At 34.6% G+C, this 21,674-nt stretch overlaps 1 protein-coding gene across 2 annotated transcripts in view; it reads right to left on the bottom strand.

Moving 5' to 3' along the window:
• FSTL5 (follistatin like 5) overlaps positions 1–21,674 on the bottom strand; it is a 283,314-nt gene that overhangs the window by 58,048 nt on the left and 203,592 nt on the right. For both annotated transcript variants that reach the window (XM_079306656.1, XM_079306657.1), the window contains exons 8-10: positions 10,775–10,895; positions 3,205–3,366; positions 1,202–1,336 (exon numbers count right to left, since the gene is read on the bottom strand). In XM_079306656.1, the coding sequence (XP_079162782.1) occupies positions 1,202–1,336; positions 3,205–3,366; positions 10,775–10,895 (418 nt within the window). The remainder of the gene's footprint in view (positions 1–1,201; positions 1,337–3,204; positions 3,367–10,774; positions 10,896–21,674) is intronic.

Below are 21,674 nucleotides of genomic sequence, written 5' to 3'. Positions count from 1 at the left end.
AATAGGGAAATGGAAACTATTTCACATTACCAGATTAACTGAAACTCTGCATGATCAAACAATTTATTTATCCTCGGGTGTCTTCCCAGAAATGTCTGAGCAGTAATTTCCATGATACTTAAAACAACCCATGTTAAAGCTTTTGAAAATCTACAATTATAATTAGTCTTACTTAAAGCAGCTAAGTGAAGATATCAACATTTAGATTATAAAATTTTCCTGCATCGAAGACTTGCTCTGAAACATTCAAAGCACAGTAAACCTATATGTAGCTGAACTCAATATCCTGTGGCTTAGAAGTGTCTGGCAGACTTGCAGTGCTACTAATTCTGCCTCTGGCATCCTGTCGAGTACATGGCACTGCTCAATAAACTTTTTAAAAAAAACAGGAAGTGATCAGATTCACTAGCAAGATAACTATCATTTTACTGGATGTATTTCTAATAAATATGTAGTATTCATTGAGGTAAGAGATTCAAAAGAAAAAACAAACAGACATAACCAAACAATCAAACCAAGTAAAAAATGGGTGAAGTATAAACTCAGGAAAGGATTTTTTAAGCAAAATGAGGTAAGTGAAAAAAAATACCAAGTCGGACAAATAATAGGAAAACAGGGTTTATAAATCCCACTATCATTTAACAGAGGATAAAGAATGACATTTGTTAGTAAGGATATTGATTTGGCACATTCAACTCCCAACGTAGAAGTGAATGTGCTCATTGCTCCTCAGCATTCCAGGCACAAGGCAGCATGGGCAGGCTGGAACTGATCTGGAGCTGCCAAGCAGTTCAGCAGATGAGATTAAGTCATATGATTACTGTCACACCATGAGGACCAATTTTGACTCTTGGTATATCTCAAGAACAGTCAGGAAGAAAAGTCTTCCTCCTACATCCTCATCAACCACTGGAAAACACACTAATAGTTGCCATATATAGATCTCCAGCTCCTTTTTCCCTTCACATTCCCTTTGTATGCAATATATCTATCATGAAAAAACTATCAAAAATTTATCAGCAATGTAAAAAATATGTTGGTTCACAGAATGAATTTCTAAATATACTGCAGAATGCACACTCCACCCTCAGTGACTCTTGGACACCATTAATTGAACCTTATTTTGTTAAATCAGCTATCTACACAAAATCAATTTAATTTGTTTAATGTTTCATAGTTTTAATACTGACTAAATACTTACGAGTCTTCCGAGCAGAATCTTCCACAAAGAGAGAAGAAATATCTTCATCCACCCCTGCTTCATTCTTTGCAATGCAAGTATATGCTCCAGTATCTTCATAGCGCACATTGCTAATGTGAACCTCACTGCCATTTGCTGAAAGGAGAGGAAAAAATCAACATGCAGACCTGCTAGTGCTTTCAGATTATAAATTCAAAAGGGTTTCTCTGCTTACACTAATTAAACCATTTTCATTCCTGAGTTCATAACTTGGAGGCATTCCAAATTAGTCCAAAGGTATTCAATTGGCTAGTGAATTACATGCACTATTTCATCTCACAGAAATCCAGAATGCCTCAGATGATTTTGCACATCAGAGCCAAATATCAACCTGAGGTTTTATATATATTTAAATTATGATGATTTTTCTTTTCAAACCAGGTAAATATTAGGTTTTATTATGTTGCATTTGGTCATTTGACACCACCATTTCCTTTACACAAAACATCCCATGGAACGTGAAAGGCCAAACTTTCAATGTAAACAAAAATTTTAATAAAGTTATTTATTGCTCCTAACCACAGGCACCTACTTAGTTGGTTTCACGTGACTGCAGTGTAACAACATTGAAAACAGGGCACTGAAATTTTTCACCTACATCAATGTAGAAGCTTATGGAAACCTCAGGAATTGCACGTCACACTGTGTAGGAATGTCAACAAACACTCCAGGATTCATGGGTAATTGTCTTTTAAATAATGTGATGTGAATATTGGTGTGAACAACGATGCATTGAATTTTAAGTATAACATACTTGTTCAGCTGTAGGAACTACACAAAAACTGTTTTTGTAGGTATTCTAAAGCATGGACTAAAAGGGGCATTGTCTTATGGTGTGGCACCCCTCCAGCTTGAAGAAAGTGCACAGACAGTTTAAGTCAGAAAAATCTCAGGGAAAACATATTGAGATTTTCAAAATTTTATTTTGAATAATTCCATGCTAGAAAATTGAATTAAAGGTATTTAATTCAATTTGTCCATAGAGGAGAAATTAAGAGAATGTTGCTATGGAAGAGAAGTTCTTCACTTTCTACTTGTAGTGGAAAGTATTTCTGCAAGGCAAGAGTTCACAAATACCCAGGAGAGTTGTACATGAAAGAACAGGGGACTATGACATCTGTGCAGAAAGTAACACTTCAGAGAAGAAATTGCCATGTCTGTCCCACTGCTTCTTACAGAGCAGGCTAAGTGCTGTCCTACCCTATCCACACATCCTGGTTTTGTTGATGAGTGAAAGTTTTGAAGAGAACACTATCAGGAGGAGATTTTTTTTTTTATGGCTGATCAAAAATTACCAGAAAGACTGAAGAAGCATGAAGATTTAAAGCTGGATTTAAAGTTGGATTTAAAGCTGAATTTAAAGCTGATTTTTCTGAGCCCTGAAGACTCATAGAAATTAACTGGTGCTAAAGGTAAGACTTTCCTTTAGCTTTGGCTGGGTTTTTTTTTGTTTGGGTTTTTTTTTGCAGGTTTTTGGGATTTCAGGGGGTTTGGGGTTTTCTGGGGGGTGGAAGTTAGGGCTTGTGTGTGTGTGTATGAAATGTCTTTGCACTCCCACACAGGTCTGCTGATACCCTTCAGAAAAGAGCACATCCATTTCAGTTATTTCTCCTTCAATCCTTTCTACTATCAGGTCCCTAAATCTCATTAAGATTCTTATCAGTTCTGATTGGGATCAGGTCTTGGACTGCCTGCTCTACTCAGATACTGCACATTTTCAAACAGAGAAGAGCATATAGGAATTTACTGGTAATCCTGCTAGTAAGGACAATCATTATTCTAACAAAGAGAAAGCAGAAAGATATGTGTCTTGGGGAGTAACTGGAAGACATCACATCTTTTGAAATGTTTTAGCTTAAACATTGAGCCTTTGTTAAAACTACGGAAGAAGGGCAGTTAGTATGGAAATTATGCACAGATAAAGCATTAGAAATCTGTAGAAAGCAATAAATATATCTCTTTACCTTGAAGAGTTAGCTGTTTGGACAACTTTGGAGTGATATCAATTCCATTCTTCAGCCAACCAAGTTGTGGGTTGGGAATACCTTCAGCATGGCACCGAAGGCTTGCTGTCACACCTGGCTCCCTCGCCTGGCTCTCTGGATAGACTCGGATAACTGGTGGAACTGAATACAAAAAACAATCATAATTTAGTAGAGAATATTATCTTCATTTTAAGAAAAATAACTATAAGCAATTCGGAAGACCCTGCAGCTACATATAACAATACACAGATGTAGTATTCATCAGATATTCAGTGACATTCAATGCAGAATTATGTCTCAGAAAATTTATGAAGCAGAAAAAATATTCTATGAGAAAAACCTTTTTTCACTGCCTGTGACATCAAAGAAAAAAGCTTCAACTCTAGTTCAATAGTTTGTGGTTGAGTAATAAGATTTTTATTTTTTCCTTACATTTCTTTATAAAATATGACTAATGTACAATTAGTGAGTCATGATATGTTGTACAGAGATTGTAATTGTCCTGTTTAACAAAGCTTAACATTTCATCTCCACCTTTTCCCTCTTTCCAAAGCACCTATCAATAATTCATTCTACCTGCATAAAACCTGTTCAGGTTTATACTTTTTACCTGTTCAGACAGGACCTTCTGTACACATGATACCACTTCTTTATCACACAGACACATCACTAGCTTATGTTTAACTTGATTTTCCTCTGAAGTCCTTTCCTGCCAAAATACTTCCCACTAGGTGGTCTTCAGGATATACTGGTGCACCAGGGCTGTTCCTCTCTGGGCACAGGACTCCTGCACTTCTTGTTTAACTTACTAAGTTCTTGCTGGTTCATTTCTTCATTCTGTCAAACTCCCTACAAATAGCAGCATGATCCCATTGTCTATCAGCCACTCCTCCCAGTTTGCTGCCATCTACAAAACTGCTCAAAGTAGAACTCTCTCCCATTATTCAGACCATTAATTAAGATGTTGAACAAGATATGTATGTATGTTGGGAACCAGTGAAAAAGTAGCCTTGAGGCCTTGCCTTTCTCAGGCCTTCACAAGGTCAACAAATTATAACAAAATATAAACACCTGCTGGACGTGTGAGAGCCGTGACAAGGGGTGTTGTTTTCTCTTGACCAATGAGCTGCTGTTCTCTTCCTTGCCTTGGATCATTTCTGTAAATGTAAACCTGGTTTGCAATAACGCGCTCTTCCTTGCTGCATGCAAGAGGGGCCATGTTACTGTGCGTCCTTTCGCTGCTCCACACAATAACACATGTATCCTTCTGGACAAAACGTCCAGGCAGCTAGATAACCATGTTATAACTTGATGGGTGAACAACCAGCTCATGGGTCAGGAACAAAGAGGTACAGTGAATGGGAAAACATCTGGCTGGGATCCAGTCAGTGGTGAGATTCCACCGCGGGGCTTAATCCTCAGCCCAGTTCACTTCAACATTTTCATTAAAGACTTGGACACAGGATTTGAAAGAACACTAAGTAACTTTTCTGACAACATCAAACTGGAAGAAGCTGTTGACTCCTTCAAGGAGAGAGAGGTCCTGCAGAGACACCTCAACAAATTAGAGATGGGCAATCACCAGCTGTATGAAGTTTAAAAAGTGAAAATGCCAGATTCTGCACCTAGGACAGGGCAACCCTGTGTGCTGGGTGTACAAAATGGGGAATGAGAGGCTGGAGGGCAGTGCTGTAGAAAGGGACTTGGGGGTCCTGGTTGATGTCAAGTTGAACGTGAGTCATTGTGCCCTGGCAGCCAGGAGGGCCAACCCTGTCCTGGGGGCATCAGGCACAGCATCACTGCTGGGCAAGGGAGGGGATTGTCCTGCCCTGCTCTGCACTGGGGCAGCCTCACCCCCAGTGCTGGGGGCAGTTTGGGGCACTACATATACAAATGACACTGAGATGTTGAGGAATGTCCAAAGCAGGGCCACCAGGATAGTGAAGAGTTTTGAGATGAAGCTGTGTGAGGAGTGGCTGAGGGCACTTGGCCTGTTCAGCCTAGAGGAGCCTGAGGGGAGACATTTCAGTCTGCAACTTCCTTGTGAAGGGAAGGGACTGGCACTGATCTCTTTGTGGTGACCAGTGACAGGACCTGAGCAAGTGGCACAAAACTGCATCAGGGAAGGTTTAAGCTGGATATTAGGAAAAAGTTCTTCACCCAGAGGGTGGCTGGGCACTGGAACAGGCTCCCAGGGAAGTGGTCACAGCACCAGCCTGGCAGAGTTCATTAAGTGTTTGGACAACACTGTCAGGCACATGGTGTGACTCTTGGGCTGTCCTGTGTACAGCCCACAGCTGGACACGATGATCCTGATGGGCTCCCTGCAACTCAGCAGATTCTGTGATCCCATGTATAAGACTAGTCTTATCTGATATCAATTTTCCAAGGTTTGAAATCTTGCTGCAGTATATGCTTGCCAATTTAAAGTCTTCTACATACACCAGTAGTGTTGGAAAGAGGACATATGACATCCCAGTGGACATACTCCTATTAGTAATCAATAGTTAAGCAAGATTTTAAAATCCTTCTATGCAGATTTTTTAGATTTATAACTATTTAACTTATCTTTAATTTTTTATAGAGACAACTTGCTTGAGGTTGTTTCTAACAATAAAAATGATAAACTGTAGTAAGACTAAGGAAGTGTACTTCCTATTCACCAAAGTTTTGTTTAATGCAGCTCTAAAAATGTAGAATACTTAGGTTGTGTCACAAAGCACAGCTGGATAGAGTATGAAGTATCAGTCAATAGTGAAAGAAGATCAAAAATTAACTGCATCTATTTTGGCATGAGATTAAATGTTTTCAAATCCTGTTCAACTATTTACAAGAGATGTCTCAGCATGCTGTCCCATTAGATCATAGATCATAGAAATGCCTTCAACATTGCAAGAAATACACAAATCTACTTTATCTCAGATAAGATGCAAAAATCAGTATGTTCCAGGGATATTTTAAACCCAGTTAGAGAGGACAGTCTTTTCCACATAACCCCAACATGCAAATTGCAAAAACATAATATAATAATATGGGAAAAGGTTAAAAATTAGATGATATGGCTTTCAGTTTCTTAGACTACCCACTGAGAGAAAGAGCACATAAAAATCAGAGATTTAAGGTTTCTATTGATTTTCTGGAAAGGGCTTTGCTTTCATGGAAGTGGATCTTTATTTTCTCAAGCCTTATATTCCCACTCTTATTTCCCCCCCCATTTCTTCCCTCTTCTATCTCCTTTTCCATAGCATCTGTCTGCTCCATACTGAGATCTTGCCTTCCCCACTGTGTTCTTCAGACTGGGCCCTGCCTGGCTTCACGTTCAGTGGTCTGAACATTTTTTGACACCTCAGCTCCAAGCCTCTCTCTGCCTCACTTCCTAAAGTCCAATTTTCATGCCTGCCTGTTCAGTGTTTCTTGAGACAGGTCCTTTATGTAGGTTACTTCATGTAGATTTCTCACTGCAGCAAAGCCAAATGGCTTATTTTTCCACCTTGCCTCTGGAAAAGCAAGGTCCTTCACTTCCTTAGAGGCAGGACTGCCATCACTGAACACTCTAAAGCATCTTAGCTACAGAAACAACATTTAGGACCAATAGCAAGGCTATTCAAGGTTATTCTGACTTACATATGCCAGGATATTTCTTGTCTCTTTTTGTGTCAGTGAAATACTCTCATTGCATATAAAACCTTATGGGTATTTAACTACCTCACCTTGACAGACTTCTACTGAGCACATGTGAAGAGAATTTTTTTTAACAGTCCAATTTCAAAGAATTTTCATTGAAGAGAAAGAGGAATGTATTTGTTTTATTTGGACAAAAGGCACACAATATTTCTGATGCAATATAATTGTTTAAAAAATTTAGAAAATATAATAATTGAAACCAAATTCTTCCTAAACTAACAAACAAAATCTCACCCTCCATGACAAAATGTTCTTGTTGCTAAATTAAGTACTTAAGGGTGTTAGGAGATGTGAAAGAGAGGAGAGGACCTGCTCAAGTGAAAGGATGCCTGAGTTTTCTTTTACTACTCCTTATTTCTATAGCAGATCCTGTTCCCTTTAGCACTGCTTTCCAAGGAACAAAGGTTCTTGCATGACAGTAGGGTTTATTTCTTGTTGGATCTTTCCTTGCTGCCATTTTCCTCTTTCCTCAGCAACTCTGTGTCTAAGAGGTTATCTATACAAATAGAAATGTTTTTCAACTCTTGTTTTGCATCATAATTTTTATTTCATATTACTCTGAAGCCTATTTGTAATATTTCATTAAGAAAACTGTGCCACTGAGGCACCCTGCACAGCTGAAATATAAATGCAGTTGTGGGCTCAGTCTAAAAAGCTAATTTGATGTGATGATTTCAATGTAAAGTCATTGGTGTTCATTTGCACTAGGTTGTTTCAGTTTTTTTGGTGCAACTGTCCAAAAAAAAAAAAAATAAATCCACAGAAATGAAAATTTAGGTACACAGTTAATGTGTGTTCACACTGTTCACACCAGCTTTCAAAGAAATATGTTCTAACATATTAACTTAAAGAAGCTTACTTTACAGGGGAGAGATCATTACATTGGTTAAAAAGAAACAGGTGATACCTGTAGTGAACTAAGTTATTCTACTGATGTATATAATAACTCTTGTTTAAACTTAGATACTTTGGACAAACAAAGCTGGCAAACAATTCTTCAAACACTATACATTCCCAATTTACATCTGGCTAAGTGACTGGGTTCTCCTTTCTTTACCCTAAGGTATCAAAACTTCTGATCTTATTCAAGTATCACTGATATATTAGAAGGAAACTAAGGATCAAATAGACAGACTGAAATTCATTTAGTCATAATGTCTAAGAGATATAATCTTGAAATTGCATATATCAAAAGTTTTAAGTATTATGTAAATATTAATAATTAAGACTATGCCATAAAGAATTATTTTTTCCTGATCTCAACCTTTTAGTTTGGTTTTTTTTTTGTGTAGTTTATCTGAAAAAGTTTGAAACATCAACTTATAGGGTTGCTTACATTATTTACCTTACATATTACTTGTATAAGAGTAGACTGATTTTTGTACTATAAAACAAGTCTTTTACAGTGCTCATTAATGTATATTTAAGACTCCAAAGGAAGTTCATTATTCTTTATGACTATGCCAGATAATTCAAAACTAAAAATAATCTTCGATTTTAATCTTAAAAATAAATCAGATTTATTTATATATAATAATTCCATAGTAGCCTAAAATACATGATTTTTTTTCTACAAATACATAGCTGTACATAAATGGAAAGCAAGACAACAGTTAAAATCTAATTACATTGTTTTCATTGAACCTTCACGTTAAATCTTTGTGATCAATGTAGTCTCATTATCCCATTAACTTTTTAACTGACTCTCCAGTTAATACAAGTATCATTATAATAATTAGTCATTATCACAGTTACAAGTACTGACCATCATGTCTGTGCTTAAGAAGATTATTCCTTAGAAGTACAGATCTAAACTGTGGAAGAGCTGTTCATTTGACCTTTAATCTCAGTGGATTTAACTTCATTTATCCACAACATGCACAGCAAACAATCCTATTGCTTGAAAGGCCTCCTTTTCCTGTTTCTTGCTCCCTAAAACATCAACATCCAAAATTATTTAGGAAGGTACCATACAAGTGCCAGCTTTTAGAATAGCAGCTATCTGAGGTTTACAGTGGTTTCCAGTTGAAAAACCAATTTCCTGACATACACTTTATCATCAGAAAAACGTACACTTGTTCTCCTTCACCTCTTTCAAATTACATTTCTTGATTTTCTAGTCTTGCAAGAAAACCTTCTTCAACTTCAGTGGAGTTTTGCCTCATTATGTGCTGAACTGATCCAAACATAAAGAATTCTAGTATTTAAACTCTTGCTATGCATCTTTGGGGGATTATTTACACATTGGGATGGGTAAGGAATATGTTGATAAGAATATAATTTTGTTAATAATTTAGGGCAAACTAAACCCCATAAAACAGAGGAGAATGTCAGTCAAAAACCAACTAAAGTGTTCAGCTTGCCAGTAACTCTGCTATGTCTGCAGGAATTAAAATATTAATAAGCTGCACTTCAGTCTTCTCACTAGTTTAGCCAGTACTTGCTACCTGGCTTTTTAAGTGACAGAAAATAATCCCAGAATAAAAAATTGGAGGAAAAGATGTTGATGCCAGGTCTCCATTAGCTCAGGGACAGCACTCTACGTACAATGTGTTGTGGTTAAGGAGGGGAAAAAAAGTTGAAATATACGAATAACGAAATATTTCAAGCCAGTTTCTGGGAGAAACATAACAACTGAGACAAAATGTTTCTAAAACTGCAAACAAGCACTAAGTGTCAAAGTAATTTAAAATGTGAAGATATTAACAACAGAAAAGGGGGAAAAGGCTATTAAAAGAACAAATCACATTAAAAGTCAAAATAATGTTGGAAACTGTAATTCATATGTATATATGTGAAAGATAAGAACAAAAGAAAATATTTCAGCATTCTTGGATGAGATGTTAAAAAAAAGTCAGCCTATAAGGGTTTATGCAACTGTTGAATAGCTAACAAAACAAAAATTAAGGTAACAGCAGTGGGCAGGAAACTAGGGCTAGAGTACACATCAGGAGACCAACAGAGCCTGTTAATACAAAGTAAATTTAGAAAAGATTGAGGTCAAACATGATTCTGGATAGGATTAAACAACAACATGGAATGACAAACACTGGTTGTTTATAGCAGAAAGGGAGTCCTTAGTCAAAGATAAATATGAATTGAAATAACATAAAAGCACTCTAAGAAAAAGACACACTAAACCTCAATGATAATGAAGAAGACCGTTCATCAGTGGAAAAGAACTCATTACAATAATTTAGGAAATAAATTGTCTATAAGAAAAAGGACAGGGTACACCAGTTCTAGAGAAAGTAAAGGTCTATCTTCAGGGCATCAATAACAAATCAGTTGTTTTGTCCAAGTACAGAATTCAATGAAGTATTATCTGGAACTTGAACAGATTTAGGAAAATGTAAAGATCAAGTTTTTGACTCCAGGTGCCTCAAATTAATCTACTAAAATCACAGTTACATTTCAATAACATAAATGTGAATTTAGAAGCCTACATCACTTAGAAAATCTCCAGGGAAATGCATTATAGCAATCTTTTATTCAACCAAACATTCTTAACACAAGAAATTTACACATTTATTTTTCCAAGCTTACTTTTCAAGTTACTAAATTAACACTAAAATCTACTTTATCTATGTGTAGATGTATATATAAACCACTTACTGTTATGCACAATATCACAGGTGCAAAGCACCTATATTTACACATTTTAATAGTTATTGTTCTATGTAAGAAATAAAATTATTGTGTTTCATTACTTTTATGGTTATTTGAAGGAGAGCAGTGAAAAAAAATATACCTTTTTCTATTAAGATGTAACAAAATATGAAAAAAAAAGTAGAACAGAAACAACAGATCTGCTTAGCAAAATTCAAGTTTCTTATGACTTGAGAATCAGAACATTTTTGCTTACCAGTCACTTGGAGAATATGAGTTTGATAGACCTTATCATACCCATCAGCATAGCAGGTGTAATTTCCTATATGAGTTGTGGTAACCTTAGTGATGTACAAGGACCCATCATCTCCAAAATCCTACCAGGAAAGATTAAAAACAAGGTTATCATAATTAAGCCCACATCTCTACAGTAATTATGCTCATCATCTCAGCAACAAAGCTGCGATGCAAATATCAGATATCACACATCACAAATATTTAACCAGAATATCTGACAGTAATCTGAAATTCAAATATTATACTTGTGGATGGTGGAGTTGTTTAATCTTGCTATGTATATTGTGACTGTAAAAGAAAATACTTTCATTTTAACAACTAGTTAAAATCAGCAGAAACAATATGTTTATTTAGCTATGACAGTTATTTGCAGAAGAAAAGCTGTTGAGAATTGCATCTGACTAGAGAGAAAAATGAAATCCATGCAAAAATTAACAAGTTAAATGACATCCCGTGGAAGTGTTGCCATCGTTTGTAACAAGCAGACATGAAAAAAAAAAAAAATCCTCGTTTTTCTTCTAATTCTCATTAGATTGAGTGATACTTTAGAGAAGTACTAGTGCTGTAAACTGATTTCAGAGATCTGGGATTCCTGAAAACTAATGTTTATGATCAAGACCAAGGCAAAGGAGGCTTTTAGTACATCATTATTTTCAACTTATTTTATCTCAATGCTTTTATACACATATTTCATTCATGAAAACTTTCACTATATTTTGAGTATTTTTGTAGACTGAAATTTAAACATGAAAATTGAAATCTCTATGAAATTCTTTTTAATTTCTCTTAGTTACTTTCTTTAAATACACTCAAAATATTATTCATAAAACATAGGTCTCACTGTATTTCTTCATCCAAAGATGTGTGGGCCACTAAATTTCACATTGCACAACTCTGTGCTTCCAATGATTCTGCTAGTTTTTCCTTGGGAGAAGGAAAACAACTCACCTAAAAATTATCCTACCTAGCAATACTAGCAATAACTTGGCTTTCTCAGGACAGCTACAGGTTACTCCATTAGCACTTAGGTTACACAGAAAATATTTCTACCAAATCTTCAATATACCATTATATGTTACCACCGCAAAGATTGAAGACTTTTTTTGTAACTTTGATGATGCAAATCAATACCACTGGATTTCCCTTCAGAATAACTCACCCAACTTCAAAAAACTTCCTTATTGGATGTTTTGATCTTTATCTCTTTCTCAAATGTATGAAGCAGAAAATCAATTTACGTTTTCCCCCTTACTAGCTGAACACGTTTTCAAAGCGTTCCTCCTCGACAGCATTATTAGTGGAAGATGAAAGAACAGCTGTTCAAAAAATCCACACTACAGGTACTTACAATTTATCTGGAAAATGGATATTATTATTGCCATCTAGAATTTTTTGCCTAATCTCTGCTAAAGGTATTTGAGAACAAAATAGGGCATAGGATGGAGTGTGTAAAAATTCAGCTGCTACAATGCAGTCTGGAGACTAGTTTACTTTAACATTCTTTATCCTAAATTATTTGGCACTGCTTTGAAACATACTTACCTGTTTTAGCTATTTAACTGATTCATTGTGGCATACGGTATCTTTAGGTACCATAGCTATTTTCTAAGTAAATGGGTGCCTGTGCTATGGTTTCTCCCTTTTTTTTTTTTTTTTTTTTTCACAGAAACCACAGAAGAAACACCCCTGTGGCTATTTTACATTAGTATTTCAATAGAATTCACACATGATGATACTCAGAAAGTTTGAATTTTATAGATGGCATGTTTTGTTGGTAGTGGTAAATTTTGGCTGGTTGTTTGCTTTGGACTGTTTTATAACTACAGAATAAATGTTCCTAGCTTATTGTTATACTGAATTCAATGTTTGTTTTGTTAATTAAAGCAAACTACTCAATACAAAGTGAACTTAATGTTGTAAGCAGCATTTGAAAAGGGGTGGTGAAGTACAAACAGAGCTGCTTGAAACTGCATGTTGACAAGTATTTAGTGTTTTATTGACTAGCTCACAAGGTAAGTAATTAAAAAAATCCCTGTATATATACTGACACACAAACATCTTTGAAACAGAGCCTTCAAACACCAACAGCGAAATACACCAATAAGTGGCTTTTTTACGGTTTGGGAAATATATTTTATATATATTAAATAAATTTAATTAAAAAAAAAAAACGTGCTTCAAGCTCAACTTTTGTTTCCTGGCTGGTCAAATAGAAAGGGCAAGGTTCTTATAAAGTTACACAAAGAAACTCTACTTTTGTCATACACAAAAAAGATAGATTTTAATAATTATCTTAACAATGATTCCACTGCAATTCTGTTCTCCTGAAGAACTTGACATTTTACAAATCATGATACATGTTATGGATAATGAGCATAATAATATGGAAAAGACTTTAATTCTTTGCTGTGCTCTCTTAATGTTTATAAAATGAAAACTAAACATGATTTTTGGTTTTGAATCAGCAATTATTTCATTGGGTTTATAACCCGCTTTCAAATGCTATCACTTTGCATATAGGAGAATTTATGACCATTTGCCAGCACTTCTTCATTAACAGCTCTAGGAAGACTGTTCCTAGCTTTCTCTCCTGGGAGAACATGTCTGCTTGAATTTGTTCATCATCATAGAAGTTAGGAGTGCCTTTGGTTTCTTTAAGGTATTTTGGTTGGTTTATTTCCAGCATTTTTTTTTGCCCATATATTGTTTTCCTAAATAACTTTTTGGGTTTTTTGGCTTTGTATAAATAGCAAAAAAAAAAAAAAAAAAAAAAAAAGAAAAAGGAAGAAAACTACATAGGCTATGGGAACTGAAGATGTGATTTTCTACTTACATTATCCTCAAACAGAAAAAAAAAAAAATATGTCTTTAATAAATGGAATTAGTGAACACAAATTTTATGAATTAATAGCTTTTTATATTACATTTATTTCTATTTGCTGTCTTTACCAATTCCACAAAAAACTAAAAAAATTTAATTGTTTGATCTCTTTTTTACTGATGGTTTACAGAGTTAAAATAGTTCAATAGTTGAATGGATGGGGGCATTTCCCTTCTTTTTAAAGAAAAATCTTAATTTTTTTAAATGGGGAAAGGGAAAAAGCCTCACATTGCCTGTCGATGAGCCAATCAGGTAGAAAATCTGAAGCTAAGAATTAAAATTTTGTCTTGGTTTGTTAGGGTGTCCTGGGGTGACTTTATGATGCTGAATTGTATCCCCATTTCTCTGTTTAGCCCAGAAATAAGTTTTGCACCTTTAAAGCTGGATCTGAGAGTGAAGGGAGGGAGAAGGAGAAGTGGTGAAATGTCTGAGACGGTTGCTTTCAAAACATGGAGAGCTTCAGCACTCCTTCTCCCGGACTGTAATTTCTGCAGCACAGACAGGCAAGCGGCAGAGAGCCCTCCTTTGCCTTTTAGTAGTTTTTGGCTAGCTGAGGCAGAGAAGCTCCTCAGACTGTGGGTTTTCCTTTTCTTGGAACTGTATAAACCTGCTCTGGACTGAAAACCCAGAACACCAGGAGCTCACACCTGTGGCCCACTGGGGCTCAGCAAAGGAGGCATTGATAAGAGACTGAGCAAACTGAGCTACACCCCACAACAAGGACTTTCTGAATTTGCTCTCTTTAGAACAGTGAGAGGTTTTATTTTTTATTCTTTTGTGTGTGTGTGTTTGTGAGTGTTTTGCTTGCTGAATAAGCAGTTTTCTTCCACTTTTCTCCAAGGAAATGTTTTCCTGAACTAGTTCAAGGAGGGGTCACTTGAATCTGCTTTCTAGAGGGACCCCTTTGGAGGTTTCCTCCCTAATTTTGCTCTAAACCTGGACATAGAGGAAGGTTGTATCAATAATTGCAACAAAACAAATATTTTCAAAACAACAGTAGTTTTCTTGTAAAACACAACCAGTATACGTATTCCCCTTTATTTCCTGTATATTAGTTCAAGATTTCTGCATTTTATTTCAGTCAACTCATGGAAGTACCAGTAATACTAATGCCATGCTCTTGCTCATATTTTACAAATTTTTCAGTATCTCCAGCTTTCTTTATTACAAGGACACAGAGAGTAGATAACCTACTAGGTTAGATAAGGGCTAACTAACCTACTAGATAACCTAGTAGATAACCTACTAGGTAGATAAGGGTTGACTGAAAACATTTGAAAAATAATTATGTGTGGCTCATTTGCCAGATAAACTCAGCTCAAGCTTTTTGTGCTAATGTCAATGTCACAACTCCTATTTTCTCTATTCACATTGGCAAAGCAATGCAACTCTGCACTTTGGTACTGACTGTAAAAAAAATTTATATTCCACAAATAAATCTGAAAAAATTTGATTTGGTAGAAATCCAAGACTTTTTTTAAAGTTTTCCTTCTAGATTAAGAGGAAAAACAAAATCAACATTTCATAAGCACAAATTTTGCATACCTTCTCTCAATCTCAAATTTTACAGCTGCAATAAGAACAAATCATGAATCTAGTGTAAATCCACTGGTTGAAGAAGCAGTTTGACAGAAAATTGCAAATCATGCCAAAGCTTAAAGAAGGAAAGTACACATAAGAACTAGTACAGTATATGCAGTAGAAAGTGACAAAAATCTTAAGAGAAACTCTGTTCTCAAGAATATAACACCAGACACCAATTCGTGACTATTAATGCAGACTAGTTTTAGTCAAAGGAAATTAATCTTCCTAAGCTTCTTTTACAGTCATTTGAGAAAGCTCAGGGTAGCGAAATCCTTTTATGGGATCGTTCAGTGGATCTGTCACTACTCACTGTTTTAGCTACCACCCACTGTCTAGCTCTGCTAGACCATGAAAACAAACTTCCTAGCTACAATTAGACATTTGAAGCATTTCATTGGTTCCTCTTTTCTTGACACTGGGGAGAACAGGAAGGGAAAAGCAAATGATGACTGAATTTTACAAAGGTTGTATCTCATCACCACAAACAGCTTTACTAGCCCTCCTCTGCTGATGACTGGGTAAAGCAGTGGTCATTTGCTGAGCAATTCAGAACATCTAACTAAATCTCCAATGCTTAGAAAATCTTCATGCATACCTTCCTAAGCCTGTATTACAAATGGTCAATGCAGAGGTCAACCTCTATTCTCACTTCCTGAAATAAGACTTTGTAATGCTTGAGCCCAGGCTGGTAGTTGAATTGAGCAGGATTTGGCTGTATTCAGCAAATCTGAGAAAAGGATTATTTCTCTGACTATAAATGAATATAACAAGACTGTACCTGTTTAAATAATTAATTAGATATGTATGGTTTTGCCTTTGTTCTCTGGGATACAGTAAGGACTGCAATTTCACTTCATGAGGAAATAGTAACAGCTAATAAATGGCAATGTCCATTATTTTACAGAAAACATGGAACTGCTTTGTGCTTTTCAAAAACTGTCTGTTGATTAAAAATTGGTTTTGCTATTTTGAAATCCAGTAATGTTCAAACCTCCCAAGAACCTGAAGAGGAATGACATAGAAAAGTGAAATAAAACACCTCAGTGCTAGATCAGCACTGAGAATAATGACTTCATTTGATAGGTAGATGTGTAAAGATAATTCGGAATTTTTTTCTTGTTTATGGCAGACACTAGACATAAGTGAGAGCTTTGCCAAAATACTAGAGCTCTTGAGGCTAGTCATAAAACATCACTAACCTTTTACTTCCCCAAAAACTCTGTAATTTTATGCTATCTTGTGATGAATTGGCAATAAGGACTGCTAATTTATTTAGACATTCAAAATCTCCAACCGAGTAGATGCTGTATATTTTAAGTGGAAAATTCAGCATAGTGTGATACAGCTGTCTTTTTTATTGCTTCATATTACATAGAGATCTTCTGAATGACTCATATACCATTTAAATTTTAGTCCTTTCTAACAAAACAAAGTGTAATATAATCAGATATAATCAGATTAATCTATTTGACATTAATTTCTCATATATTTTTCAAATTAAACTCATAACCAAGGAGATGAATTTATAATAATTACCCAATTACCACAGTTTATTATTGTTCCCCCAAACTGCTTTTCTTTTTCTTTAAATCAGCTTTAATTGTAGATGTATTTATTATACTCCAAGCTAGTTATGCAGAGAAACTAGCTTTGCACTATGCAGTTTACTTGGATCATATTCCAAAGTGTATCTAAGTGTTAGGAGGGCCCAGAGGAGCAGCAGTACTGATGTAATTTACCTCTAAGGTGACCCAGTTTAGAGTTTAGAGTTTTTAGCAAGTGTATCCCCATTTCTGCTTTCCTTCCTTAAAGACCTTTTATTTGTAGAAAGAGTGCAAACAAATCACTGAATATTCCCTAATTTTTTTCTGATTCTAAAAATATCACACTATATAATTACACTGTGCTAGGATTTATTTTGTTTTCAAACATTTATATTACGAACTATTTAGTTATAAATTTATAAAGTTTATTGGAGTTTTTGATCTTTCTACTGCATAAAACACTGGATTTCAGTTTTAGTTGCATGAGTCTAAACCCCTTTTTTTATATTGAAAATAATTCATATCTTTGGTTCTTGAAGTGCACTCAAAAAACTCATTTTATTCCATAGAAAAAAATTTCCAAATTTCTCCAGATGTTTCCTTACAAATTCAAGAGAATTCACACACACAAAAAATTTGTATTGCTCAAATTTTCATCCAATTATTATCTAGTCAATCCATATATTTATGAATTATCCAGGAGTGAGACAGACAAGTAGGTAAAATGTCTTCAAGGTTTATGCAATCTACAAAAGTCCTGTGGGATAAATTTTGGGTTGTCACAAACTCTTTTATGTACATGGGATTAAACAGACAACAAAATATATTTTCAAACAACTTTCAAATCTCTTGCAGGAAAAACTATCTAAAACAAAAAGAGATTGGTTGAGAATCCCCTTCTATGTAGCAGCTGAAGAGGATAGATCAGGAGAAGTGGAGGGAAAAAATAAGAAAATAAACCTAGTACCTTAAAATGATTTAAAAATCAGACTGATTCACATTGGCCCGTTCTTAGCATACAAGGGGAAAAAAGCAGATTATAAGTCACATATTTTTTCTCAAGTTGATCTCTCATTTTAAATGCAGTATGAATGTGTGATTTAAAGACAATAGTAGAAAGAAAACAGGACCAGTCACACATTACTTGGATTATTAATACAAACCCACTTAAGTCAGTTTATCATCAAGTGTGTTATATGGGCACATACATGCTTAGAAAGATTTTGGATGTAAGTCCTATATGAAACATTTTTCTTCAACTATACATCTAATTACATACAACAAAGTGAATGACATCCATTCCTTGCCTATCTTTTTCTCTTTTCATATAAAATCAAAATATTGGCAGTTTAAATGCCATCACAGCAGCTTCACCTCAAGATTGATACACTCAATAATTCTGAAATATTCTTCTTAGAGCTTTTTAAATGAACAGCAAATTCCAGTCACTTGAACTATGCACTAAGTACTACAAATAGATGCTGAATTTACACTAATAAAATATTGGAAGCTGATACAATTTACATTTAATAGTAATCTTGGTTATCTAAGCATCACACACACAATGCATTTGTTCAAACCCATTATGCAACAATCCATGTCCATCAGTCTAATTCTTTATCACAAGAAATCTTTACTGGCAAGATTGATTCCTTGACATCGATGAAAGAAAAGCCACTTCAAGGTCATTGGTGGCAATCTTTTACTGTAAACACAGAAACCATTTGTGCAGGAAAAGTTATTTGGGTTTTGCTTTGGAGTTAGGTATTTTTGTTTGTTTTATTTTCCGTCTCTACAGAAATGAATTGTGGTACTATTTAGCATCATCTTTGTACTGTCTGGTTCTGGTTCCTGGTCAGGTTAACTGTAAGCCATTGGAAGAAAATCCTGGTATAAAACAAAAAAAATTACCATGTTCAAAAAGTAATAAATTTTTTCAGTATATATAGTGGCACAGACAAATATATTTTCTATAGAAAAGAATGACTTCCATTCTTTTACTGAAATGAAGCAAAGATGATAAATCTACAGATATCACATATTTTGATGGTTGTTCATACACAAAGACAATAGCATAATGCTGGATTAGAAAAATTTAATTACTTTCTATACATTATTATCAGTAAGATATTTCTGTTTCTTCTTTCTATCTTCATATCTGTTACATCTAGCCTGTGTTCAAGTCATAAAATGAAGTTGGAAATTCCCCATTTCAAAAGGGATTGTGAAGAGTCAAAATAAATATTTTCTGGATGCTATTAAATAAATCTTGCTTGTCTAAATAAATTTAGATACTTTGCTATTATTAAATGCTCATATTTGTTATACATAAAAAGTTTATTAAATCCTGTTACTTGCAGGTAAACTATATGTTATTTAAAAGCAAAGTACCGAATTGAGGTACATGTGTTTCCCATGCATTACAATAGTTCTAAAAAAAATTGAACACAAGTACTTTCAATTTCACAGTTTAAAAATAAGACCACAAACTCCAGTTAAATGAAATGCTTATATAAAAATTTATATGCAAACGAGATTATCACACTGAGTCATGACCACAATCCTGTGCTCTCTGTAAATTAACAGGTTCCCTCCTCTGTGAAACAGTCATTACATCAATTTTACTACTGCTCTGCCAATCTCAATAAGTAGTCTTCTTCTGCTGTAAAAATAGCTAACTCTTTGTTAACACAATTTAAGATTCTGCAAGATGTACCGAAACAATTTTACTTCTTAGTACAACATTATTTGTCTCCTGTAATTAATTTTTGCTTTTCTAATACTGTTTTCTGTAATGGGCTCAAAATTTTTTAGAAATACAAATCCTTTACAAAATATGAAGCTATATACACTATATTTTCTTATTTCACCCTTGTTCTTTGCTTTTGTTTTAAACAATGAGACAGCACTATTCATTAGAAAGATTCTATGCTACTGTCATCATATAAAACTGCACTACTGAAATACCATAATATGATATTTTTATTATATACAATACAGTCTTACTATGGAAGACTGTAATGTAAAAAGGTTTTTTTTTCTCCAGCTAACCCTTAGTTTCAATTATATTTTGCTCCAATTATAACTCTTATCATTAGCTGTTGCCAACTAATCATATTATCCATGTCAGAAATAAGATCTCTACTAATACAGAGGGGTGGGAGAAAAGGCAGCTTTTTCTTCCCTGCGTTTCTTTTGACATGTTAATTGTTCAATAATCACAGGTTAAACTTTAAAGCCTTTTTAATGAATGAATTTCCTGTCAGTTGTTAAAACTAGTGTATATCATGTTAAAAACATGAAGGCAAACCAGGATTTCTATCATCTTTCATTAACTATAGGTAACAATAGTAGGAATTTCATAGAATTCATAGCACTTGCCAAACTGCTGCACAAACTTTCAAGCATCTTGTAGACAAAAGTCATTTATATTGTACTGTGCCAGAATATGGCGATTCCATTTTATTTCTCATTAACACAAATAGGTCTGCAGAGACAAACTTTTTCCTAGAAGGAGAACAAATGCTATAAAGGCAGGCATAGCCTCCTCCCAGTTAAGTTAGGACTATTTGAAATAAAATGCTTTAGAAAATGGACATAAACCAGACAAGACAGCATAATTCAGATGTTAGTGATGAGATTGTTTTATTTTAAGGTACTCTGAAATTTATTTTCTATGTAAAAGAAATTATTTTTCCTCTTCAAGACTTCAATTAAGTATCTATATGCAAATGCTCATCATTTGAAAACATTACTATATTTCCTTTTGAAAGTTCTAGAAGAAAAATGTCCATCAGCAAAACCAAAACATATTTAACACATACTTTTGAGTAACTGCCAAAAAATCCAGTTACTTCTATCTCACTTTATCCATAAAAGTATAATAAAGAGTGCAGATTCGGTGATCCTCCGTAAACTCACCTGAATTTTCCTTACTAAGGGAAAATTTTTTATACCAAACCAAATCAGACATTATTTAGAAGCACTGTTTCAACTTCCCTACTTCTGGTTGTAGTTTTAAGCCAGACATACATGAAAGTAGAATAATTGCTAGATCTATTCTAAATCATACTAAATTAAGAAATCCTTTATCTCTCCTTTTGCACATATCATGAAAACACTCTGTCATGGATACAAAGGCTCTTGTATATACCCAAACAGAAAATTAAAAAAAAGGAAGGAAGAATACACATGAAGGTGATAAAATTAACAGGTGAAAGAGAAATCAGTCTGAGTTTAAGTAGATCTAATTAAATTTAGATATTAATGGATACATAATGTCAGGTATATGACTAGATAGATCAGTTTGGTTCAGAGAAATCTTAAATATCATAATTTGAAAATCATGGCAGATATATCCTTTTCAAACTGATCAGACTTGGTCTACATAAGCAATTTGCTACATGTTCACTTTTACAAGTAGTGGTACCAATTATTTTTCAGGTGGGTAACAATTTTCTTCCTAAGTCAGTACTAAGTAAATGCCTTTGTACACTTCTGCAGCATATTTTTTAAAAATTATATTATCTCTTGAAAATATATGAATGCCAGTTGAGCCAAGTTCCCAATAGGTAATTGCATCCTACCTATCCTAATTTTATTTCCTGGGCTGCTTGTGATAGTGGGCCAGAGAGGGTTTCTCTTTTTATTTTTTGCATTTAAGCAATTGTGCCTCTCTGTTCAATGAAACCAACTCCTGGACATCAAAGCGTTTTTATTGCTGGTGATATGGCCCCCCTATTTAATGTACTGTAGCAATGATTGGAAAGTCAGGACTGTGAGCCACAGGAGGCCACATCATTAACAAAGCATCTTTCTCATGCTCCTAAGAAGGAGTGACCTTTACTGCT

The sequence above is a fragment of the Erithacus rubecula genome (assembly GCF_903797595.1).
Source record: "Erithacus rubecula genome assembly, chromosome: 5".
Classification (NCBI taxonomy): Eukaryota; Metazoa; Chordata; class Aves; order Passeriformes; family Muscicapidae; genus Erithacus; species Erithacus rubecula.
Note: the sequence above shows the minus strand (reverse complement) of the source record. Positions and strands in the feature narration are given on the sequence as shown.